The sequence below is a fragment of the Nuphar pumila genome, chromosome 7 (genome assembly GCF_984573655.1).
Source record: "Nuphar pumila chromosome 7, dmNupPumi1.hap1.1, whole genome shotgun sequence".
In the NCBI taxonomy this organism is placed as follows: Eukaryota; Viridiplantae; Streptophyta; class Magnoliopsida; order Nymphaeales; family Nymphaeaceae; genus Nuphar; species Nuphar pumila.
The window spans coordinates 55,804,326-55,831,618 of record NC_143255.1 but is presented as its reverse complement, the minus strand read 5'-3'; the positions used below and the strand labels follow the sequence as shown (position 1 = coordinate 55,831,618).

Here is a 27,293-nt window from a genome sequence, read left to right as displayed (position 1 = left end):
TCTACGGATTCAGATAGTTCTGGTACCCTATAATATCTTTTTATGGTACTAGAGGGTGTATGAGGTCCAAGGGTAGTTTTTTGTTTTTTTTTGTAAATTCGCTTCTCTTTTGTGTCGGTGCAGGATCCAGTTTGTAGCCTATTTGGATCTAGATCATGATCCATCTTCATGAGAGGGGGTCCTAGGTGGCACCACCTTGGTGTGGTCCATTTTGGACCTCATTCAAATTTTGTTGACCGTAGGAGGTCAAAAGTGGGTTGTTGGAGGTTTAATAGCTCTTGGCAAAAAATGAGGCCTTGCACGCTCGTTTTTTACTCAAGGCTTGGGAAGGCCCATGGCCTCTTTAATGTGGCCCTTCCCAAGCACCAAGGCCTTTAATTAGGGGAGGTTGACCAAGGCAAGGGAGGCTTCTTCTTCATTTGAAAAATCGTGAGTTTTGGTGCGACTGAAATTTTTCTTGAGTGTGGATATTTTGGTGGAAGGTTGCTTGGAGAAGAAGGTGAAACCGTATATCACCTTGTGAGGGTGGATGTGATAGTTTGTTCGTGGTGGTTGAAATCCATTTCTACGGTTCGAGGTTCATTTGTGGCGTCGATTGCATCCCAACGACGGCCATTATCATCTCCAATCCGGATACTATCTTTGGTTTCTTCGTTCTAGTCTTTTGCTATTTTTATTCGCATTCGTTTTGCGATTGTTCTAGATTTACCATTGTTAAACTGTATTGAACCATTAGAGAGTTGTGAATACATGCTTAGAAGAGTTTTATGTTAAGAGTTGTCTCGTTTGATCTTAATTTATTTTGGGTTTTTGCTGTGTGAATGAACTTGAATCCCTTTCAAAAGATTAAAGCGCTGTTACGAGTTAACAAAGACGTCTTTGATAAAACAGCCGTGTCGGGCTCATTTCTGAACGAATTTTCGCGTTCTTTAGCTTTCTGGAAAGCTAAGACAATTTGCTAGAACTTTGTAGTTGAACGCTTTTCGAGATTCATTCATTTAAGCCCCTGAAATTTGTTGTCAAGACGTCGAACTGACAGAAGGCGACTGCCTTTTTTCTGCTACAGAACTTTTGAAATAGTGCTTGGTATTTTGCCGTTATCTTAAGATTCTTTGCATGAAATTTAGATTTTTTTTTTATTTTGTGAAAAGCTAAGATCTAATTCTACATCTTTCATGTTTGGAGATTTCGTTGAATCGTTGTCTTTATGCTCTGAAATTATCAATTTCTGCTACTGTTATTTCGCTTGGAGTTTTTTGTTTCATGCTCATTAGATATTATCATTTTATAACTTCAAAAATTCATGGTGGATTGTAGGAATTTCAAAAAATTCCGATCTTTGGAATTTTGGAAAGGTCTGGATCTGGTCTTTGTTTCGTCAGTTGTGAGTTTTCACGAACTCCAACGTTTGTTGGTCCAAAAATCTCATTGAACAGACTGTCCATCGAATTCGCCAGTTTGTGTTGGACTTGATTAGTAGTCCCAGTTCCGAGTCCGTGGAATAGACACTCCTGCTCTGAATCTGGTGTTTTCATATTCGTTGGAAACCTGTGTGAGTCGCACACAACTTTCATTTGGATTATTTCTGTCGAAATCTAGTGCTCGGGTCCCAAAAACCCGTTTCTCAGAGTTCTGTCAAGATTCTCTATCATTTAAGCTTCCGCGTGCGTTTGAATCCGTTTGGATCATGAATCGTGGATTGGTGTGTACCGAGTCCACACCATATCATTGCATCACAAAGTGAGCTGGGTTATCTTAATTTTGTGTTTCATTTATTTATCATTGTAATATTGGGGGATCTCGTTGAAGAGGTCCATAAAATTTTGTGGAGTGTTGTCAGAAAAAAGAAAGTTACAGGCAGAGGTTGTGAATTCACAAATCTCTGTATTGGGTTTTTTCGGTCAGGGAAACCTCACAACAAACTAAAAGGGCGCAGCTCAGCACTTTCCCATCATTGAAAACTACATGAAACAAACCGGCCCTAAAACAAACCGGGTCCTATATTCATGTAACTTATTTGTTTCTTTCTTTGCAATAAAAAGACAAACCTGGTCTATGGGAAGAAAGTAATGACTTTTGCTTCAGGTTGGTTGTTTAACTAAAACTTCAGGTTGTTAAATGTAATAACCAAAAAGAGGCGGCTGATTGTATCTCTATGGAAGAACTTTAATACCTTTGAAGAGTTGAGAGATTATATTTCCTCTTCTCTTAAAATAAATGTCCTTAACAACCATCGGTTTTGATAGATTTGATGAAATTGGCTTCTTACCGGCTATCTGAACAGAACCAGCATCTTGGGAGATTTCCCATTTAGCAGAAACTATGACAATCAAGCAGGCATTAGCCTGCCCCCAAGGGGGGTTGGCATAGTGGGATGGGGCATTGGCCGAGAGTGAAGGTTCGATTCCTATGGCTGTCGCCCCTCTGCGCAAGCTGATGCCCAGCATAGGTTCCGGCGGGGGTCTTAGCCTCGAGTTTTATGCCCCCAGCACAATGACTGCCAAAATTGTATCAAAATTTGAATCGAAAGCCATGGGGCCCATCTGTTCAAGAAGCACGCAATGACAAAAACAAGAGCCTATGTCCTGTGATACCAATACATTTGTATGAAATTCATGGGGTATTCATTTCAGTACCATCCATGGTTTAAAAGTGTTCGTCTTCAAGATTTGTGTGTTGACCATTTCTCAGTTGGGTAAAAGTCAAGATACAAGTCGAAATTCAATCTCAATCAACTGACTTTCACGATAAAGTTTACTTTCTTTAGGCCAAGACATTGATAACAACTCGGACCAACTTATTGCTCTCAAGATATATCAGTGTGGAAGACAACGATAGGGATCTCCACATGAGTAAAAGTCAAGAGACAAAGCAGGGACTCAATCTCTTTCAAATGAAAACTGGCTTGCGTACTGAATATGCTTTTTGCCGTTCGCCCAAATAACCATAACATCGAGCCTGCTTACGTATGTGGGCGTGGCAGCTTGACGTAAAGAAATTTAAGTTGGTAGCGCAAGAAAACAGTAGTTGATCTTCATGATTTCTTCGTCAGGAGAGAAGGCTAATATTTATCTTTCCAAATCATTCATCAGGCAAAAATTGAGTTCTTGCAACTTATTATTAACACCAGTAACACTTTCTCCGTAAGCAAGGGAATTGGCAAGAAGCAATACAGGCCATCATCCATCAAAAATCTCCAGGGTCAGCAAATTACAGATAGAACAGTATTCAAACCATAAATAGTTCCTCTGTTTCAGGAAAGTGAATCACCAATATACTGCCATGAAAGTTACAAGGATACGTCTATCTCTCAATGCCATCAATCACTTGAACATGATGCGGTAGAGTCTTTTGTGGCATTCTCATGTCGCAAACTAGTCTCTCTCCTATATAGATCTTTTTCACCCTGTAGAAAACATTATACACGAAAATTCATTCCACTGAGCATATATATGTTGTGCATGCATGTGCACGTAAAATATGTTTCTACTGTCATTAGATCGCAGACTTAACAACCTAAAAATTGGATGACCACATAAAAGCGTTCCAAAAGTCCTAACAATAATTTTTACCTTCTTACATTAACAAATTTAAGTTCCCCTTTTACAGCTGTCAAAATTTTTAAGTGGATCTGTCTGTTAGATTGAAGAAGACCAATGGTAGTATAATCGTGTGCATGATATTAACCATTACACATTGATGCTCCAACACTCTAAAAATGCAAGAAACTATTCCGTTTTTGCTGTCACAAAGTACAAGGAAAAAATAAGAGCAACTTCCAAAACAGTAGCACAATACAGCTCCTCAATATTGCAAATGGAAAAGTCGGGAGAAACTATTCAAGGATTTTTCTTTTGGTTGATTACATCATTTTGGAGGACGTGAGCAATCAGGGATATTAACATGGATAAGGATACATCTCATAAAGTCATAACAATCACTTGTCTTTTAGGAATAGACTCACTTTACTATATATATATATATATACACGTGTGTGTGTGTGTGTGGAGAGAGGATGCCAGATTAGCCTAAGATTAACCAAAGTCCAAAGATAATGAGAAAACACAGTGGAATAGCAATTAAAAAATAATCAAGTATCATTGGCTTAACTGCAAAAACACACACATTGATGTACATTAGAAAAGAAAAGAAATGTAAAAGTGCTTGTGAACCAGAGTCATACTTGGAAAATTGTTCCTAGTTTCTTCAATGCTTTAGCCCGCAACTTTAAGGTTTCCTTAAGAACAGTATTATCATGGAGAACCTGCAAGGTGCAATTAACAACATAGTATAGGAAGCTAAAAAAGTAAAAGCTCATTCACCTGAAGAAGAAAAGCAAAAGCTCAATCATTCCCTGTCATTAATGGCATTGGTGATTCTGGCTTACCAATCATAGATTCAATCAGCTTTAGGAAATAATAAATTGTGATCACACATATTACAGCCAAAATTTAAATTTATAGCTTTGTCCAAATTGAACTTGTGGAATTGCATATCATGTCTGGCAGCAAAAGTTATATGGTGAAATGAGAAACACTGAAATGATAGTTTTAGATATCAAGCACTTAAAAAAGACAATTATTTATGTTTCTCTCTCTCTCTCTATATATATATATATGTTTCTATTTATATATTTATATGTGTATAATATATAAATGCATACATACATACACATATACATTGGTAAGAAACTTGTATAATATTTGATCAATTAAATCATCATAAATTTGTATAAAATAGACTGATTAAATCATCTAGAGTACTTGGTTTAGGACCAAAACTGTCAGTTGATCACAGGTCATGCAGTTCATTGAATATGAAGCAGCATGGTGGAGACCTGTGCTTGTTGAATAAAAGTGGAGAACTCAACAACCATGAGTAAATCATTAACTACTTTGCCTCCCCAACATTATATTTTGTTTCTTTCTAAATCACATTCATATGTTGATGCTTTCATTTACCTATCTGCCAAACAAAGCATATATATTTATACATCTGAAAAGGAGTAGACATATATATCTAAAAAAATAGAGTTTGTAAATATATATATATATATATATATATATGAAAAAACATATATATATATATATATATATGAAAAAACATATTATATATATATATATCATAGTCACCTATATCGTTTAAGGTAGTTTCTCGGTCAGGGTTTTTCTTGAAGATATTTTCAAAAAGTGATTTTTCTTGGGAAAATCTCAGAAGCTTTAAAAATTGAAAAAATATAAATAGTAATAAGAAAGATAGGAAATAATCAGTTTTATATTATTTTTCAAGCCAAATTTAAATTTTTTAAATATAAAATAAACTAAAAAGATACTTAAAATATATAAAAAAGATGTTTTTGAAAATATCAGGAATATCTCAGGAAATTATCGTCTGACCTTGAAATACTGATAATATCATGATATTTTCAAAATATTGATATCGGTGACTATATATATATATGTGTGTGTGTGTGTGTGTGTGTGGATGATAAAAAAAGGACAAGTTTGTGCCTACATGAGGACAAGTCCAGTCTAGGCAGGGACTAGTTGGTACCTACGCGGTCTAGGCGGGGACTAGTCGGACTAATTGGGACCTTTTAAGTCTAGGGCGCCTAAGTGCCCTGGACTAGACACTGATTTTATGCGTAGGGCGGTTAGTTGCCTAGTCGCTGATTTTGACTACATAGATCACAAGTGTTGGCTGGACATTGACTGGATAAAAAAATGGGTCAAGTATGAAACTCAGAAGACCCATGCTCAAAGCATCCAAGTACCAATATGGGTATGGGGAGCTGGAAGAAGTACCCACGTCTCATAGTCATTTATATTACTTGAATTTCCATGTCTGTCATCTCATGTTAAAATTATATTTGAATCACCAATTAAGGAAATATGAAGAAATTTTTTAAAAGTTTCACTCTGCACCTGTGACAGTTCTAGTTAAGAGTACTTCACCAATCTAAAAATATTCAGCAACTGCAGTCATTCATAGCTATCTCTATGGCTGGTTTTCCTTAGACATTATTCATTATATCAACGGTTCATAAAGAGTTCTTTAACCAGAAGAAATTTTCTGAGAATCTCATCATGCAGGTATTTAGCATGAGATGATTCTAAATGAACTACTGACTACCTCTGAAGAGAAACATTTTCTGAAAAGATGACCTTTCATTACATACCGCATGGCAGACATGTGAAAGTGTTGTCTCAATGTCAACAACATTGATTTTCCAAAGAGAATTGACCATTGCATCTTTCTTCTCCTCAAATTTCTTTAAAATGTTCTCTTCGTTTCCGCCTTGCTCTAACTTCTTGTTCATCTCTTCCCCTATCTGAATCAATGACACAGCACCTACACAATTTTGGAAACAGGGAACATGGAAAAGAAAGATGTGAATACCTTAGTTACCAAATCCCAAAATGCTAGAAACTTGCATAAGAAGATAGATGGCAAGAAAACAAAAACAAAAGATCACCTGATGCAGCAATAACTTGAGATTTACAATGATGACCTTTGTCTCTCACCCATTCTGCCAAATAAGGGACACCCATAAAGAGGATGTTCTTCCCCAGCTCTTTTGCAGCTTTCCTAGTGTATATGTAGCCAATTGTGTGCAGCATGGCCTCCCCAAAAGCTGATGGAAAAAGGCCAATGACTTGAGAAAAAGAACTTGAAAGAGAAAAATGCAGTTAAAAGCAAAGTTGTAAAAAGCATATCATAGCCCGTATTGGTTGGGCATCATAAAAATCATAATTTTTAATAAAAATCTAGAAAAATCCAAAAAAAAATAAAAATCATAAAAAATCATAACACATGAAACAATGATGAATTGCATAAGATACAACCGTAGAATCACATATCAAGCATTTATGATAAGACATCACCAAAGATAAAAAAAACTAAAGATAATAACACAAAATATTAAATATCATGCAATTAGGAACATGTCACAAGACTCATAGTTTCATAATACATAAACAAAAACAAAAAAAACCCAAGTTTGTGAATACTTAAGTTTTACATAACCAAGTCTTTCCAAATATAAACAAAAGCAAATGTACATGACTTCAATCGTCATCATCATCATTATTTTATTTTTCTCCTTGTCCTTATCCTCCTTGTTCATCATGCACATTCACATTCTTCCCAATACATTTAGGCTCTTCATCATCTACCTCATGTGCTCCTTCCGCGTTGATTCGTTGAATGTCTTTATTTAAAACACTTGGTTCTTATTGAACTCATGCATCCAACACATCAAAATGTTTTACACTAATTGAATAAAATTGCTCCTTATGCCTCCTTGATGATACCTTCTCAATTTGCCTAAAAAAATTATATGGAAAATTAAAATTAGTTGGGTTTTGTATGACACAAAAACTTAAAATAAACACATGAAAATGATAAATAAACTTAATAATTTTATATTCTTTTGCCTTAGCTATAGGTTATAGCAAACGTAGACAAAGTCATTGAGCCTTTTATGCTCCAATCTATTTCTTCTTTTTGTATGGTTTTGCTGAAAGACACTCTAGTTTTTTTCGCATCCACTTGCACTACATGTTTGACTAAGAATACAAACGACAAGCTCTCAAATTTGAAACATCACTCCTAAATCTAGTCCACCACATGTCTAAAAATATAAAAATAATGAAATAAGAAAATGACAGTAGATACAAAACATCATAAATAAGGAAATATCTAAATGAAACAATTTCACATTGTTGCAGGTCTCCCCATATCATACATTGCATTGTCATACATCTCCATTTCTTCGTGAATTTTATCTTGGATGCAATGATCAGGGATCAACCTCTCAATGCAATCCAAAGTTCCTTTGTTCACTTCCTTGTCCAATTTAAATGTAAGGGAGTATCTAAATGAATGATTCAAATAATATGCTGAATTATGAAGATGTTGATGAAGCTGTTAAATTCTGTATATATAAATATATATTTATACATATACTTATATATATATATATACGTATATATATAAGTATATATATACATATATGTATATATATATATACATATTTCTTTTTTTGTTGTTTTCTTGTACCCCAAAAACCCGATAGGGGTATTTTGGTAAATCCCCATGTAATCCTTTTCTTTTTGTATTTTTCCTTTTCTCTCTTTTTTTACCTTTTCTTTTTCTTTTTCCTTTTTCTGTTTTACATATTGTAAGACTACAAGGGGCCCCACTCATCTAGTTGTTGGGGCTCCAACCGTCATATTTATGATCATTGGGGCTCCCAACGACTAGATGGGAGCCCCCTTGTGGTCCCTCCTCTATAAATAGAGGAGGCTTTCTCTTGTATTGGCAATGGGTTTTTCACCCTCTTCTTTCTTTCTTCAATAATATTCAACTTATGACTTTTAGTCATTTTTTCCTTTAGTGGGTTTTGTATACACTTTTAGTGTTTGTGTTCTTGGCTCTTAGCATCACTCTTCAAGAGTGGTTTGCTTTATTGGTGCTTACGCCCTTTTTTATTACATGGTATCATAGCAAGGTTGGTGATCGGGCTTCTCCTCTTTTTTGGTGTCTTGGGACATGTGCCTCTCAAGCTTTTGAAGAAAGGAAGGTTATTCAGTACTTATGGAGCACAAATAAGTAGAGCTCTCTTTTAAGCTCAATGGATCCAATTACCTTATGTGGGCCTCCGCTATGAAAAATCATCTAAGAGGTAAGAAACTTTGGGGTTTTGTTATGGGAACTACTCTCGAACCCTCTCTTGTGTTAAAATGTAAAACTGTACATATATGTATATATAATAATATTATATTATTATATATATATATAAATACATTTTTCATTTCTTTTTTTTCTGTAATTTTTTTCCTTTATTTTTATTTTTTGTCTTTATGTCATCTAGTTCAGTTTGAACTAGAATGACTGTTGCTAGTCAAGTCCTGTCCAGACTTGACTAGCAATAGAGCTATTGGACTGACACAGTCCAACAACTCTTAATAGAGCTGTTGGACTGACACATTCCAACAGCTCTAAATAGAGCTGTTGGACTGTGCCCAACAGCTCTATTGAGTCCTCTTTCAGCTGTGTATATAAAGGGGTGCAGCCCCTCTTGTATTTCACTCCAATGCTTCTTAAGCAATTGGTTTTTCATATCAATAAAGAATACATTTTTATTTTTATTTTGTTTCCAGTTATACCCTTTTTAAGGGTTATGCTTTAGTGTCATTCTTGACACTTGCTCTTGTTAATTTAAGCTCGTGTTTCAAAGATCCCCATTTCATTTCATGGTATCAGAGCCGCGGAAGTACTAAATCTTGAGGAAAAGCTGCCTCGGTTTCCGTGCCCGTTTGCAAAAGTGTTCGCCACTTGAAGAGAAGTGTTTTATCACTTCATTGGAGAAGATTTCACATCTTGTTGTATTGTTTTTTTTTTTCTTTTTAATTTTCCTTCTTGTTTCTCTTCTATCCCTATTCTTTCTCTCCTTGTAATCGATGGATGACAATGATAAAGTCACCATCATGCCTATGAAACTAAGCGATACGAACTATGTAACATGGGCTTCAATCATGAAGCACCATATATGGGGAAAAGGCTTATGGGGGATTGTGGATGGTTCCGATTCGGAACCTAAGCTATCTCTTACTAAAAAGGAGGGAGATAAAGAGGTCCCTCTATCGGAAGAAGAGAAAATCAAGGCTATTGCCTCATACGAGAAGAAATGGAAAGAATGGAGAATATCTCATGCGAAGATAATGTCATGGCTTATCAATAGCGTTGACATTAAAAAATGCTCAAGTCTTGTCAAATTTGATCATGCCGATAAGGCATGGGAATACCTTAAGAATATGTATTCCCTTAAAGATATTGCACACGTGTGCAACCTCCAAGAAAAAGTTCGAATGATGACACAAGGAGACAAAACTATTCGTGAATATTACAATGGGTTGTCCGAACTTTGGGAAGAACTTTCCCTTTTAGAACCAAAGTGGCATTGTGCCGAAGACATTTAGCTTCGTCAGAAACAACTCGATGCTGAACATTTTTACCAGTTTATCACTGGATTAAGGCTGGAATTTGAAACCACTAAATCGGCCCTACTTCACCGGGGAAAAATTCCTTCTATTGTTGAAACTATTGAAGAGTTAACAATGGAAGAAAATCGTCTCCGGAAAGGTTCTTTAAAAATTGAAGATGATTCCGTTTTAGCTGTGTCTAGACCAGGGAATCATGTTCGATCATATAGGCCTCCTCACTTTAACCGACAAAATGGTGACTATGATAAGAAGAAAGTTATTTGTCATCACTGTCATGAATCGGGACACTACAGGCCATAATGTCCCAAACTTAAGGAGCTGAGAGAAAAAAGAGCTGCAATTGCTGGATCGAAGCCTAAAGATCAGGATGCACCAGTTTCCCTGGCCCAACTAATGGAGATTCTTCAGCCTCTCATCAAAGGTGCCTCTTCCTCATCTGAAGCTTCAACCGGCGCAGCAGCCTCATCTTTTTCTGATCTAGGTAAAATTTCTTGGCTTCTTGACTCTAGTGCATCTTTTCATATGACCCCAAATAATCAAAGTCTATCCAAATGTGTTAAAAATAAAACAAGTGTGTCAAAGGTCTTTACTGTTGATGGGACTTCTCTTGAAATAGAAGGAATAGGAAATTTTGAAAAAATTTATAAAACAAAAATTTTTTTTATTCCAGAAATTAGACATGTTCCCAAATTAAATTTAAATCTTTTATCTGTATCTCAAATTTCTGATTATGGGTGTAATATTTCTTTTTCTTCTCATGGTTGTTGGGTACAGGATCACCAGTCAGGAAAGTTGATTGAGGAAGGCCATAGAGAAGGAGGACTCTATTACATGGATTTCTTGAAAATGCCGAAAAATGCTTTTTGTTATAACATTCAGAAAATCGAGTTGGAGTTGTGGCATAAGAGACTTGGTCACCCACGTATAGCCAAAATCCAACATTTTCCAAATCTAGGGAAATTTTGTAACTCTGAATCATTTGATTGTAAAGATTGTATTCTCGGCAAAATGAAAAGATTACCATTTCAGAACAGAACCTTTTTCTCTTCAAGACCACTTGAATTAATACACTCGGATGTTTGGGGTCCTGCACCAGTAATTTCTAAAGGAGGATTTGTTTACTATGTTATTTTTGTCGATGATTTCTCCCGACATACGTGGATTTACTTTCTCAAACATAAGTCTGAAGTATTTTCATACTTTCAAACTTTTCATAATATGGTTAAAAACAAGTTTCAAAATGATATTACTATTTTTCGCACAGATTCAGGGGGAGAGTTTTTATCCACAGATTTTCAAAATTATCTTAAATTGCATGGCATCACACATCAAAGATCTTATCCTTATACACCTCAACAAAATGGACTGGCAGAACGAAAACATCGCCATATTATAGAAACCACTAGGACTTTATTAATAGCAAATCAAGTCCCGAAAGACTTTTGGGCAGAAGTTGCCTTAACTGCCACCTATCTCATTAATAGGATGCCATCTTCTTTGTTACAAAATATCACTCCCATTGAAAAACTTATGAACATTTCTCCAGACTACTCTAGACTAAGAATATTTGGGTGCAAATGTTTCATATTTACTGACAAAAATGATAAACTTTCCCCTCGTGCGATTCCCTGTGCCTTTTTAGGATATGCTGAAAACCAGAAAGGTTATAGATGTTTTGACTTCAAAAATAATAAACTATATGTGTCTAGAAATGTTTCCTTTCTTGAAAAGGAGAGCTTCTTTGATTTTAGAAAATTAAAAGACGTCACTGAGTACTCCTTTTTGCTAGATCTAACATCAACATCTGATGAATATGACCTTGACTGTAACTTTGATGATGATTAAAGAATTATTGATCTTAATGTTGAAAATGAAGAAGTTCATAGAGATACTAGTATTCAATATTCCAGGCGACAAGAGTCTAATCCTCCATGTGCACTTGAGAAATATTCTAACATTCCAACTAGACAATCAACCCGAATCTCGAGGCCTCCAGGAAAGTTTGTATCATACGAGTCTTTCTCACCCACATATAGGGCAGTTATTGCATTAATTCACTCATATGAAGAACCATCCACATATTTTCAAGCAAAAAATGATATCAAATGGATAGAAGCCATGAAAGCTGAATTAGATGCACTTGAAAAGGCTTCTACATGGAATATTCAAGATCTTCCTCCAGGGAAGAAAACTATAGGATGTCGATGGGTTTATAAAATTAAAACCAAGAGTGATGGTACTCTTGAAAGATATAAAGCCCGTTTAGTAGCCAAAGGTTATGCCCAAGAATATGGGATTGATTATGAAGAAACCTTTGCTCTGGTGGCTCGTATGACTACTGTCCGAACCTTAATTGCCTTAGCTTCTATCAAAAAATGGTCTATTTTTCAAATGGATCTCAAAAATGCTTTTTTAAATGGAAAGCTAGTTGAAGAAGTATATATGGAACCCCCTCCTGGTCTAAGTATTCCTAAGGGTAAAGTCCTTCGCTTAGAAAAAGCTCTTTATGGACTTAAACAAGCACCAAAAGCTTGGTATGATAGGTTTAGTCGTGTTATGATTGATATTGGTTTTCAATTCTGTTTAACTGACACTGCTTTGTTTATTAAGAATTCTGATGCAGGGATCATTGTGCTTCTTCTCTATATGGATGATATGATCATCACCGGAAGCGATAAACAGGGAGTTGAAACAATCAAAACACTTCTTAAATCTCATTTTGAAATGACTGATTTGGGCTTGTTGAGATATTTTTTAGGCATTGAAGTTGCTTATTCTCCTAGAGGATATTTATTATCTCAGACTAAATTTGCTTTTGATATTGTTTTCAGGTCTGGTATTACTGATGATAAGAAAGTCGACACTCCAGAAGTTGTTAATGTTAAAATGAAGATTGATGATGGAGAACTTCTTGCAGACCCTACTCCTTACAGACAGCTTGTCGGGGCACTTTCCTATCTATCCATTACCAGACCAGATATAGCACATGCTGTTCATACAGCAAGTCAATTTCAACATGCTCCTACTTCTGTTCATATGGGAGCAGTCATGCGTATTATCAGATACATCAAGTCCTCTCTTTCACGAGGACTTTTCTTATCTTCCTCCTCTTCTCTTGATTTAATTGCATATACTGATGCTGATTGGGGAAGTGATCCCAATAACAGACACTCAACCACTGGCTTTTGTGTCTTTTTAGGGGAATCATTAATCTCGTGGAGGTGTAAAAAGCAGCAGAAGGTATCTCTCTCATCCACCGAAGCTGAATACAGAGCCATGGCAACCACGACCATGGAAGTAGTTTGGCTCCGACGACTGCTTGCTGACATGGGAGTTGAAGCAACAAAAGCTTCACAAATGTGTTGTGACAACAAAAGTGCGATCTACATTGCCAGTAACAAAACATTCTACGAACGCACCAAACACATCGAAATGGATTGTCACTACGTCAGAGAGGAATATCTACACGGGATAATTGATCTGCCATATGTCACTTCAGAATATCAGTTAGCAGACTTCTTTACAAAGCCTCTCGCTGCTCCCCGATTTCACTTTCTCTTAGACAAACTTTCGCTCATTGTACCGTAAGTTTGAGGGGGAGTGTTAAAATGTAAAACTGTACATATATGTATATATAATAATATTATATTATTATATATATATATAAATACATTTTTCATTTCTTTTTTTTCTGTAATTTTTTTCCTTTATTTTTATTTTTTGTCTTTATGTCATCTAGTTCAGTTTGAACTAGAATGACTGTTGCTAGTCAAGTCCTGTCCAGACTTGACTAGCAATAGAGCTGTTGGACTGACACAGTCCAACAACTCTTAATAGAGCTGTTGGACTGACACATTCCAACAGCTCTAAATAGAGCTGTTAGACTGTGCCCAACAGCTCTATTGAGTCCTCTTTCAGCTGTGTATATAAAGGGGTGCAGCCCCTCTTGTATTTCACTCCAATGCTTCTTAAGCAATTGGTTTTTCATATCAATAAAGAATACATTTTTATTTTTATTTTGTTTCCAGTTATACCCTTTTTAAGGGTTATGCTTTAGTGTCATTCTTGACACTTGCTCTTGTTAATCTAAGCTCGTGTTTCGAAGATCCCCATTTCATTTCATCTTGTTCTCACTAAAATTGAAAGTGAGATTGAAAAAGCTTTAGATGGCGATGAGCGCATCAAAGCTATCAATGACCATTGATCCAAAGTTGAGGATTGGGAAAGTAATCATGCAATGTTGACCCCAAAAATTGTGCCAACATTGCTAAGTTTAGAAGAGCCAATGAGGCATGGTTCTTTCTTAAGGGTATGCATACCCAAAAGGATCTAGCTAGACAATTTTTTTGTTAAGAAAAAATTCGTTCTACTAGACAAGCGGATATGAGTGTTCGTGATTACTTTAGTTCTTTAACCCCTCTTTAGGATGAGTTTGTTCTTCTTGAGCCCAAATGAGTGGCTCCGGAAGATATTGAGTTAAGAAGAGAAGAAATTGAAAATGAGCATTTTTTTCAATTCCTCCATGGTCTTCGGCCGGAATTTGAACAAGTTAGGGCATCCCTTCTCTATAGAAGTAAAGCCTTACTCATTGAAGACGCTCTTGCCAAAGTATGCCAAGAAGAAACTCGTCTTGGCATAAGTATTAAGAGTGATGAAATTTTGGCCGTTACTAGGCCCGGATCAAATGTAAAAGCATATAGACCTCCCCACTTTAACAAAAATAATGGATATAGAAAGGGAGTGATTTATCACTATTGTAATGAACCGGGAAATATCAAGCCGGTTTGCCCAAAGCTTAAAGGAAAAGTGGCAGCGGTTGGAGAAAATTCTCCAAAGAAGAAAGAAGAAAGTGTCAAATAAGGAGATATCAAAGAAACTCTTAACCATATCTCTGAAGTTCTCCAACATCTTCTCAAGACTTCTTCATCTTTAACATCAGAAGCCGCCATCGCCTATTCTTCATCACCTCCAGGTATGTGGATACTAGACTCCGGTGCTTCTTTTCATATGACATCTCATAAAAACTCTCTTTCTAATGTTTTTACCGAACCCATATCTTCTTATGTTTCAACGGCCGATGGGACATCTTTAAAAATTGAAAGTATTGGAACACTTGATTTTAAAACTTCTCAAAACATTTTCGTTCCTAAAGTAAGAGTCATTCTAAAAATTAATCTAAATCTTTTTTTCATTTCCCAAATCACCGATCATGGATGCCAAGTCTCTTTCTCACCTAAAGATTGTATCGTGCAGGATCTCCAGTCAGGGAAGCTGATTGGGCAAAGTCATAGAAGAGGTGATCTTTATTTTATGGACTTTTTGACTCTTCCATCGAAGTCATTTTGTAATCTTATAAAGGACAAAAGTATTGAAATTTGGCATGATAGACTTGGTTATCCAAATTTTGTAAAGATATCTCTTTTTCCTTTTTTGAACAATACTTGTAAAGACAAACACATGACTTGTAAAGATTGCATTTTTGGGAAATCTAAAGCTATTCCATTTCCTTAAAGAAATTATGTCATCACTCGGCCTTTTGAACTTGTTCATTCCGATATATGGGGACCTTTCCCTATTTTATCCAAAGGAGTTTTTTCGTACTATGTGGTCTTTATTGATGTTTTCACTCGATTTACATGGATTTACTTCTTAAGTCGCAAATCCGAAGTTTTCTCCTTTTTTAAAGAATTTCATGCAATGGTTAAAAATCAATTTTTAGGAAACCTATCCATTCTTAGATCCGATTCGGGAGGCAAATATATGTCCAATGAATTTCAAATCTATTTGAAAGAAAATGGTATTTGTCATCAACGCTCTTGTCCAAACACTCCGCAACAAAATGGTCTTGCGGAAAAAAAACATAGACACATAATAGAAACCACAAGAACTTTATTAATTTCAAAGAACATTCCAAAATCCTTTTAGGCCGAAGCGGTTCTAACCTCAACATATCTTATCAATAGAACCCTTTCATCTTCTTTGAAAAATCTTTCTCCATTTGAAAAACTTTACAATATGTCTCCCGATTATAAAAGACTAAGAATTTTCGAGTGTAAATGCTTTGTTCTAACTCACAAAAATGATAAACTTTCTTCAAGGGCAATTGAATGTATTTTCTTAGATGGCGAAAAACAAAAAGTCTATCGATGTTTTGACATATTAAAAAACAAACTTTATATCTCAAAAGATGTCACATTCTTAGAAGAAGAAAATGGTTTTTCGCATAAACTAAATGAAAATATTGATTACTCCTTTTTATTTGAATTGTTACCTCAAAAAAAGGTTATAGATGATCATGTTGAATCTAGTGAAACTCTTGTAGAGGATCATTTTGAACCTCCAAATGATGGGCAACATGACCAACATGAAAATTTAGAAGAAAATATACCAAGTCAAACACAAGTTTACTCTAGAAGGAATGAAAGTAATCCTCCTTGTGCCCTTGAAAAATTCTCTCAAAACGAGTCGATTGAAGAATCCTCTCAAAGAAGATCAAATCGTGTTTCTAAAATACAAAATAGATTTGTATCTTATGATTCTTTTTCTCCAAATTTTCGAGCATGTCTGCTAGCCCTTCACTCATTCCATGAACCATCTCATTATAATGATGCTAAACAATATGCTCATTGGAATGAAGCAATGAAACTTGAACTTGATGCACTTAAAAGGGCACAAACTTGGGAAATTATTGATCCACCTAATGGCAAGAAACTCATTGGATGTAGATGGGTTTTCAAAGTAAAAACTAAGAGTGATGGCTCTTTAGAAAGATATAAGGCTAGGTTAGTAGCCAAAGGATATGCCCAAGAATATGGGGTGGATTATGATGAAACTTTTGCCCCAGTTGCTCGAATGACTAGTGTTTGAGCTCTTATTGCAATAGCCTCTATTAAAAAATGGCCAATTTTTCAACTTGATGTTAAAAATGCATTTTTAAATAGAAATTTGAGTGAAGAAGTTTATATGGAACCACCTCTGGGTATGAATTTAAATGGCAAAATTTTAAAATTAAAAAATGCTTTATATGGACTTAAGCAAGCTCCTAAAGCTTGGTATGACAAGTTTAGTAATGTATTAATAAATTTGGGATTTACTTCTTGTTATACTGACACTACTTTTTTTGTTAAGAAAACAGGTGATTTCATTGTTATTCTACTGTTGTATGTTGATGATATGATCACACTGAGAGTGACAAAAAGGGGGTAAATGATGTTAAGTCCATGTTAAAGAAAACTTTTGATATGTCTGACCTTAGATTTTTGAGATATTTTTTAGGTATTGAAGTGACTTACTACTCCCGAGGATACATTCTATCTCAAATGAAATTAGCAGCAGACATTTGTACCAAGTCAGGAGTATCTGATGAAAAGAAAGTTGAGACTCCTGAAGTTATCAATGCAAAACTGAGACTTGAGGATGGTGTTCTACTTGAGGATCCAACCCCCTATCATCAATTAATTGGATCTCTTACCTATTTATCCATCACCCGTCCAGATATAGCTCATGTGGTTCATGTTGCAAGCCAGTTTCAGCATGCACCTACTTCAGTTCACATGGCGGCCGTGATGCGAATTGTGTGATACATAAAAAATACCATCTCCAAAGGGCTTTTCTTATCCTCTTCCTCATCTCTTGAATTAACTACTTTTACTGATGCTGACTAGGGAGGAAATCCCAATGATCGTATCTCAACTACTGGTCTTTGCATTTTTTTAGGTGAATCTCTCATTTCGTGGAGATGCAAGAAGCAGCAAAAGGTCTCACTATCTTCCACTGAAGCTGAATATCGAGCCATGACAATGACAACTATGAAAATCGTATGACTTAGAAGTCTCCTTGGTGACATGGGCGTCCTCATTTCCTCCTCCACCAAGCTCTGCTGTGATAACAAAAGTGCGATCTACATTGCAAGCAATCATACTTTTCACGAGCGGACAAAGCATATCGAAATGGATTGCCATTATGTTCGAGACGAATATCTCAGAGGAACTATCACATTATCATATGTTACTTCAGAATATCAACTGGCTGACTTCTTCACCAAAGCGCTTCCAACTCCACGATTTATGTTTCTTCTTAGCAAACTTTCGGTCTTCTCCCCGTAAAGTTTGAGGAGGCGTGTTAAATTATGTATATATAAATATATATTTATACATATACTTATATATATATATATACATACATATATATAAGTATATATATATACATATATGTATATATATACATATTTCTTTTTTTGTTATTTTCTTGTACCCCAAAAACCCGATAGGGGTATTATGGTAAATCCCCATGTAATTTTTCTTTTTGTATTTTTTCTTTTCTCTCTTTTTTTACCTTTTCTTTTTCTTTTTCTATTTTACATATTGTAAGACTACAAGGGGCCCCACTCATCTAGTCGTTGGGGCTCCCAACGACTAGATGGGAGCCCCCTTGTGGTCCCGCCTCTTTAGTTTCCTCCTCTATAAATAGAGGAGGCTTTCTCTTGTATTGGCAATGGGTTTTTCACCCTCTTCTTTCTTTCTTCAATAATATTCAACTTATGACTTTTAGTCATTTTTCCCTTTAGTGGGTTTTGTATACACTTTTAGTGTTTGTGTTCTTGGCTCTTGGCATCACTCTTCAAGAGTGGTTTGCTTTATTGGTGCTTCCGCCCTTTTTTATTACAGAAGCTTCCCAATTCACCTATGATCAATGATGCGTCATATAGGTTTGTAGAGTTTTTTCTTCCCATTCAAATTATCTCTAATGACTTCTTTTTTCCTTATCCATGGTCTCATAGCGATAACTCATAGCTGACTTGTCTTCACTATCAACCAATCTAAGCACTTTTGCTAAAGGTATGGTGATTCTCAACAACTTCACGCAAGAGTTCAAAAATTCACTTCTAAATACAATATTCACAATTTCTCTTAGCTTTATTTTTATTGCATTGGGATATGCATTTCACTCATCCACTGAAAACATTTTTTTGAGTGCAATTCTATTTTTTACTAGACTTTATATTGTCAAAAGGTTCGTAGTAGATCTAGTAACTGCACTACGAATCAACTCAACATGATTGGTGTACTTTCTCATCAAACTCAAAATACATGTTTTATTGTAAATAAATTTTGTAATTTCTGAGCAACATTCAACTGCTTGTTTTATCTCATCCATGTTGCCAATGAACTCAAGCATGAGGTTTATGCAGTGGGCAACACATTGTGAAATTGTCTATGAAGAGACAATACGCATACAAGCACAAATACTTTATAAAAGAAGTGTATGAAGACACCCTCACAACACTTGAACAAAATACGCAAAAAGCGTAAAAATAGTAAACATGCAATAATGCATGTATTTCATAAAAGGAACAAATGCTTGAGACTCTCAAGCTTAAGAATTACAAGGGGGGAACACCCCTATTTATACAAGTGCCAAAATGTGCAAAAGGGGGGGCTCCCAAAGGAGTCGTTGGGAGCCCCCAACGGTCACATTTGTGACCGTTGGGGGGCCCCAACGACTCTATTGAGGGACACCCAATGCACTTTAAAAAATAGCAAAAAATAAAAGAAAAAGTAAAAAAGAATAACAAAAAAATAAATAAGAAAATTACAACATATTCCAAATGGAATATGCGCAAAACAGAAAATTACAAGAATACCCTTTTCGGGTAAGAATATATAAATATATATATTATATATAGAGAGAGATATATGTACATATAATATATTATATGTAAATGTATCTCTATGTATATAAATATATATATTTATATTTACAATAATGATTTTAGGAGACACATTTTAACACCCCCCCTCAAACTTACGGTGTGATAACCGCAAGTTTGTCAAGAAGGAAATGAAATCTGAGCGAACATAGAGCTTTTGTGAAGAAGTCGGCAAGTTGATACTCAGACGTCACATATGGTAGATCAATGACCTTCTTCAGGTATTCTTCTCTGACATAATGACAGTCCATCTCTATATGCTTTGTTCGATCGTGAAAGGTGTGGTTCTTAGCAATATAGATTGCACTTTTATTGTCACAGCATAGTTTTGTTGGTTCTTCGACAACCACTCCCATATCTTCCAAAAGACGTCGAATCCATACAATTTCTATGGTGGTAGATGCCATGGCTCTATATTTGGCTTCAGTGGATGACAAAGAGACCTTCTGTTGCTTTTTACATCGCCATGAGATCAAAGATTCTCCTAAGAAAATACAAAAAACAATGATGGAGTGACGGTTACTAGGGTTACCTCTCCAATCTAAGTCAGTATAAGCAAGCAATTTTAATTCAGAGGAAGAAGATAGAAATACTCCCTTGTTCATTGTTCCCTTCAAATATCTGATGATGCGAAGGACAACACTCATATGAACGGTTGTAGGAGCGTGCTGGAACTGACTGGCGATGTGAATAGCATACGACAAGTCGGTTCGAGTAATGCTAAGGTACATTAGAGAGCCTACCAGCTGCTTGTAAGGAGTAGGATCGATTAGGGGAATACCGTCGTCAATCTTCATTTTTGATCCCACGACTTCAGAAGTTTCGCATACTTTGTCATCAGAAATTCCTGATCTGTCAATAATTTCACAAGCAAGCTTAAACTGAGATAAAAAATAACTACGTTGCGAATAGGCAACCTCAATTCCAAGAAAATATGTCAGAAAACCCAAGTCTGACATCTCAAATTTTAAAGTCAAGACGGACTTAATACCCTTGACTCCTTGAACATCATCACCTGTAATTAACATGTCATCAACATAGAGTAATAGAATCACAATTCCTGCATTAGATCTTCTGGTAAATAGAGCAGTGTCAGTATAACATGAGGAAAAACCATTTTCCAACATTACACTGGTAAACCTGTCATACCAGGCCTTGGGGGCCTGTTTCAAACCATAGAGGGCCTTACGAAGACGAAGAACTTTATCTTTAGGAATCTTCATGCCTGGTGGAGCATTCATATATACTTCTTCGTTAAGATCACCATTTAAGAAAGCATTTTTCACATCCATTTGAAAAATGTTCCAATTTTTAATAGATGCAATAGTAATAAGACATCTAACTGTAACCATTCGGGCTAAGGGGCAAAAGTTTCCTCATAATCAATTTCATACTCTTGCCCATACCCTTTAGCAACTAAACGAGCTTTATACCTTTCCAAGGATCCATCGCTTTTAGTTTTAACCTTAAAAACCCATCGATAACCTATAGTTTTCTTTCATATGGGTAGAGTTTGGAAATCCCAAGTTTCAGCCCTTTTAAGGACATTAAGTTCATTTTGCATAGTTTCTTGCCATTCTATACATTTTTTGGCTTCTTCAAAATTCCTTGGTTCAAAATAAGGGTGAATGGCACTAAGGCAAGCCCTATATCGGGGTGAGAAAAAATCAAAAGAAACAAAACGAGTTGGAGGTCTTCTATTCCTTTCAGATCTCCGGTGGTCGATAGTAGGAACAAGCTCACTATACTGGTCAATAGCACTTCTAAAGGTGTCTTGGTTTCTACGAGAGTAGGTTATTGGATCACTTGAAAGTCTACTTTCTTGTTCATTGAGTGAGTTATGTTCACCAACGTCACCATCATTTTCCTCATTGTGATTTGATGATACATTATCATCACTAGATATATCATCATTACTAGACAATAGATCAAATAAGAAGGAATAATCAAAATTTTCTTGTTAAGAAACATTTTTTTCAAAGCCACTTTCATTTTCCAAAAAAGTTACATTTCTAGAGACATATAACTTATCATCTCGAAGATCATAACGAAACCCTTTTTGAGTTTTGGAATATCCAAGAAAGGCGCAAGGGATAGCCTTGGGAGATAGTTTGTCATTCTTATCCGTAAGTATAAAACACTTACACCCAAAGACTCGTAACCTATTATAATCCAGTTCAAGTTTATATAAAATCTCAAAAGGGGATATTTTTCCTAATATCCTAGATGGCAAGCGATTTATCAGATAAACAGAAGCAAGAGCTGCTTCTGCCCAAAAATTTTTAGGAATGCTTTGGGAAATAAGAAGGGTCCTAGTGGTCTCAATGATGTGCCTATGTTTTCTTTCAGCCAACCCATTCTGTTGAGGGGTTTTAGGACAAGACCTTTGATGGATAATTCTCAAGATATACTTTAAATTGATTGGAGAGATATTTCCCTCCAGAATCACTCCTAAATATCTTTGTATTACTGTTGAATTGATTCTTGATCATTAAATGAAAGGTTTTAAAACACGAAAAAACTTCATGTTTGAACTTAAAAAAATAGATCCATGAATATCTGGAAAAATCATCCACAAAAATGACATAATAAGAAAAGCCTCCTTTTGAAGTCACAGGTGCGGGTCCCCAAACATCTAAATGAACAATTTCAAATTTTTTAGAAGAGAACATGGTTCTTTTCTCAAAAGGTAAACTTTGCATTTTTTCGAGAATACAATCATTACAAGAAAATAAACTTTTACATAGGTCTTTTGCAAAATGCAAATAAGACAACTTGGTGATATTAGGATGACCAAGTCTTTTGTGCCATACATTTATATCTTTGTTTTGGGCCACATTACAAAAAAATTTTGGAACTCGAAGAGATTCCATATAGTATAAGTCTCCTTTTCTAAAGCCTTCCCCAATCAATTTCCCGGACCGGTGATCCTGTATTAAACATTTATCACAAAAGAACTTAATATCGCAACCATGGTCCGAGAGTTGAGAAACAGAGAGAAGATTTAAGTTTAGTTTAGGTATAAATCTAATTTTTGAAAAAAAAAAATCTTGAGATTCGAAATTACATATACCTTTAATTTCAAGAGATGTTCCATCCGCAGTGGAAACAAAAGAGGGAGAAACATTTTTTGAGACATCGAAAAGTGAAAACATGTTTGGGAACATATGAAAAGATGCACCGGAGTCCAAAAGCCAAGAGACTTTACCTAGAAGAGATGAGGTAGACACGGCAGCACCGGAGGTAGCTCCCTTGAGTAGGGGTTGAAGGGCTTCCACTATTTGATTTAAAGAGAGTGACCCACTTGATGATGCCTCCTCCCTTTGTGGAACACCGGTGGTAGCCATTGCGAGAAGCTTTTTCCATTTGGGACATATGGGTTTGATATGTCCGAGTTCTTTGCAAAAATGACAAATAATTTTGCTATAGTCCCTTTTTCCTCGTGGCCCACCATTTTCACCTTGATTTTGTGGTTTAAAATAAGGGGGACGATAGGTTCTTACATTGTTCCCGGGTCTTGATACGACATTGACATCATTACTTTCCTCATGATTACAAGGAACCATAAGAACACTTGATCCTTGTTTACATAAACTCATACGAGTCTCCTCACCACTTAATTTGGTGAGTACATCTTTAAGAGAGAGAGGAGAAAAAGAGGATAGAAGAGATGACCTTATTTGCTCAAATTCGGGCCTTAGCCCATTCAAAAAGTTGAAGAACCGATCTTTTTCAAGTTGCTTGTGACGAAGTTCAATTGCCTCTCCACTCCATTTTGGTTCAAGCATGGCAAGCTCATCCCAAACGGAGGAAAGATCGGCAAAATATTCCCTAATAGTCATTTCACCTTGAGTAAGAGAGAGAGCCTTCTTTTAAAGATAATACTTATGAGATAGGTCCATCGATGTATACATTTTTTCAAGATAATGCCAAGCTTCCGATGCCTTTTTGAATTTAATAATATTGGCATTAATCTTGGTTTCAACGGATGAGAAGAACCAAGAAAGAATCTTGAAATTCTTCATTTCCCACTCATCGTGCTTCTTAGAATACTCTTCAAGAGCTCTAACCCTTTCTTCTCCTTCAAGAATCTTGATCTCACTTCCGTTTACCACGGTTATCTTGGGTTCCGGTTCCGGAATTGTGCCTTGCACATAACCCCATAGCCCATTTCCTTTTATGTGAGTCTCTATGTTTCCGGCCCAAATATGATAGTTGGACCCATTTAATTTGAAGTCAAGAGTAAAGTGAGACTCTTTTTCGCCCATTATGAAGTAGAGAGAAAGAGGAAAATGGCGTACCAACACAATATCCCAAAATGCTAACTTGCGCAAGATTCTTCTAAAATATTTGAGAAGCAAGATCCACCACTTCAACCTCCAAAGGTCCGAAGGCACGCTTTTCGAGGTACTTGAAAAGAAGAGGATCCCACAATCTTCTATCACCAACCAAGCTTTGATACCATGTGAAATTGTCTATGAAGAGACAATACGCATACAAGCACAAATACTTTATAAAAGAAGTGTACGAAGACACCATCACAACACTTGAACAAAATACGCAAAAAGCGTAAAAATAGTAAACATGCAATAATGCATGTATTTCATAAAAGAAACAAATGCTTGAGACTCTCAAGCTTAGGAATTATAAGGGGGGAACACCCCTATTTATACAAGTGCCAAAAGGTGCAAAAGGGGGGGCTCCCAAAGGAGTCGTTGGGAGCCCCCAACGGTCACATTTGTGACCGTTGGGGGGGCCCAACGACTCTATTGGGGGTGTCAGAAACATCAACCTGCAAGGGTTAGAGATGAGGTAAAGAGAGAAGAGAGGAGTCGACGGCAATAGGGTTTTCCCTTTTCTTTTCTTATTTATAAGTGTTGTATAGGGTATAACATTACACAAGTAATAAAGTTAAATTACAAACATGCCACCGCCCACGCATCCCGAGGTGGATCCTTGGAATGTGGTGCGGGTCGGATCCATGATCCAAACTAACAGCCTCCCTCAAGTTGAGTATGGTCTTTGATCATGCTCAACTTGTCTTTGAGTGCCCAAAACTGATGAGTGGATAATCCCTTGGTAAAGATGTCAGCAACTTGCATATCTGACCGAACATATGCAGGTTCAATTTCTTTTTCTTCCACCTTTTGTCTAACAAAGTGTTGATCGATCTCGATATGCTTCGTGCGACAATGAAGGATGGGATTGAAGGCAATATTAATAGCACTCTGATTATCGCAAAGAAGCATAGAGGACGAGATCGATCCTTGTAATTCTTGCAGTAGGTGTCTCACCCATGTAACATCGGTTGTTCCTGCTGCCATTGCACGATACTCTGCTTCAGTACTAGATCGTGCCACTGCCTTTTGCTTCTTGCTACTCCATGTTACAATATTATTGCCGATAAGAATGCAATACCCCAAAACTGATCTGCGCTCGTCAGGATCACCAGCCCAATCCGCGTCTGTGTAGGTGAATAGTCGATGCCCTGACGTATAAGTTGTGTCCTTGGTATACATCAAGCCATCTCCAATCGTACCTTTTAAATACCGAAGGATCCTTTTTACTCCTTCCATATATACATTTGTAGGAGCATGCATAAACTGTGAAGCCTGATTGACAGAGTATGCTATGTCAGGCCTAGTGAATATTAAGTATTGTAACATCCCTACAACTCGACGATACAAAGTAGGATCATGATAAGTAATGCCTTCTTTAGCACTTAGCTTATGATTTTAAAGGCAAGGTGTGCTAATTGGTTTACAATTCTCCATCCCTGTAGCAAGTAAAATATCAATGGTGTACTTATGTTGGCTCAATGTAATAGTCTCATGTCGACTATCAACTTCCACACCCAGAAAATATCGCAAGGGACCCAAGTCTTTCATCTTGAATTTAGCCATCAGCATAGACTTAACCCAAGATACGTGATCCTCATCACTCCCGGTAATAATGATGTCATCAACATATATAAGCACCCAAACAATAGCTGAATCACTTTTGAATATGAACAATCAATGGTCTAGAACACTTTTAGTGAACCCATGATGCTGGATTTCCGTGGAAAAACTTTCAAACCAAGATCGAAAAGCTTGTTTCAGGCCATAAAGAGAGCGTCGAAGTTTACAAACCCAATTTGATGAATCATGCATGCTATAACCAGGTGGCTGCTCCATGTAAACTTCTTCCTTTAGTTCACCATGCAGAAAAGCATTTTTAACATCAAGTTGACTGAGTAACCATCCATGTTGTAATGCCAATGCAATGATAATCCTGACGGTGCCCAATTTTACTACTGGACTGAACGTTTCATCGTAGTCCTGCACATACTATTGTGTGAAGCCTCGTGCAACCAGACGAGCCTTAAAGCGCTCAACACTACCATCCGGTTTGTGCTTGATCTTGTACACCCATTTGGATCCTACAACATTCTTGTTATCTGGCCTTGGTACAATTTCCCATGTGTTGCATTCATGCAATGCTTCCATTTCCTCATTCATCGCCTCTACCCAGGCACGGAAATGAACAACCTCATGAAAGGAGGAGGGTTCTGTTTCCTTGGACACTCTAGTTAGAAATGTTTGAAAATCCAAAGAGAAATTGTTATAACTTACCCATCGATCTATAGGGTGTCTAATCCGAGTGGAACGTCGTAGAGGAGTCTCATCATTAACTGGATGAACTCTACGAGAATAAACAAGACCAGAAAAACGTGAGGATGTTATTGAAAAGATACTGTCATTCAGTATAAAGTCTGGATCTCAAGATCCAGACCCAATTCCTTTCATTTTAAACACATGCTCATTAGTGTTTCATTAATGGCATGCTATAATTTTATCATAACATGTAATGGGTATTTTCGTACCATAGCTATTGTATCTGTGTGTATTTAATCAGAGAAGCAAAACTAAATACCCTGATTAGGGATTTTTGCTGCAGCCACGTTCTCTCTCCCCATGCTGTGCTGTTGCTTGTAGATGAAGAAAGGAATCCATGATTTCTATCATGGTATCAGAGCAACAGGTTCAATATTGAAGATCGGTTCCTTCTATGACTGATTTGTCTCCTTCTAAGGTACCTGTTTCCTCATTTTTCCTATCGATTTCTCTTGTATTCAAATCTGCAGTCCGGACTGAAATCTCTTCTTCGTACTCTCCTCTTTCTTTTTTGCTCTTTTGAAATACATCATTAATCTGCTTATTGTCTTCTTCAAGTACCTCCCTTTGATTCCCCTTTTTTTTATTTAAGCCAACGTGTTTCTCTTATTTCCAAAATCCAAAACTGAAATTTGGTCACGTTGGCATATTTCCTCCTCCTTTCATTCCCTGTTGTTCTTCTGTCATATCTACGTCAGATCAGATTGAGATCTGCACGCCCAGATCTGTCTTGTTCATCTTCGAATTCATTTTCATCTCTGTTTTGCCTCTTTTCTCATTATTCTAAAAAGAAAATACGTTATTTTCAAAATAACGTACCTACTACTGATTGAATTTTATTCAGAACAGATTCTTTATTGCCCAGACCCGTTTTTTTGTCTCGTGTTCATCAGTTTAAAAAAAAAAAACTAGTCTGGTCTT

General features: G+C 36.3%; 1 protein-coding gene across 4 annotated transcripts in view; it reads right to left on the bottom strand.

The window, feature by feature from the left end:
* Nucleotides 1-3,101: 3,101 nt before the first annotated feature.
* The window catches only part of LOC149832295 (chaperone protein dnaJ 10-like), a 101,543-nt gene continuing 77,351 nt past the window's right edge, over nucleotides 3,102-27,293 (bottom strand). For 3 of the 4 annotated variants that reach the window (XM_090014423.1, XM_090014425.1, XM_090014424.1), the window contains exons 7-10: nucleotides 6,476-6,634; nucleotides 6,179-6,351; nucleotides 4,184-4,264; nucleotides 3,102-3,406 (exon numbers count right to left, since the gene is read on the bottom strand). In XM_090014423.1, coding sequence (XP_089870549.1) covers nucleotides 3,320-3,406; nucleotides 4,184-4,264; nucleotides 6,179-6,351; nucleotides 6,476-6,634 — 500 coding nt within the window. In that variant the 3' untranslated portion in view covers nucleotides 3,102-3,319. The remainder of the gene's footprint in view (nucleotides 3,407-4,183; nucleotides 4,265-6,178; nucleotides 6,352-6,475; nucleotides 6,635-27,293) is intronic. The other variant, XM_090014426.1, reaches the window with a different exon arrangement.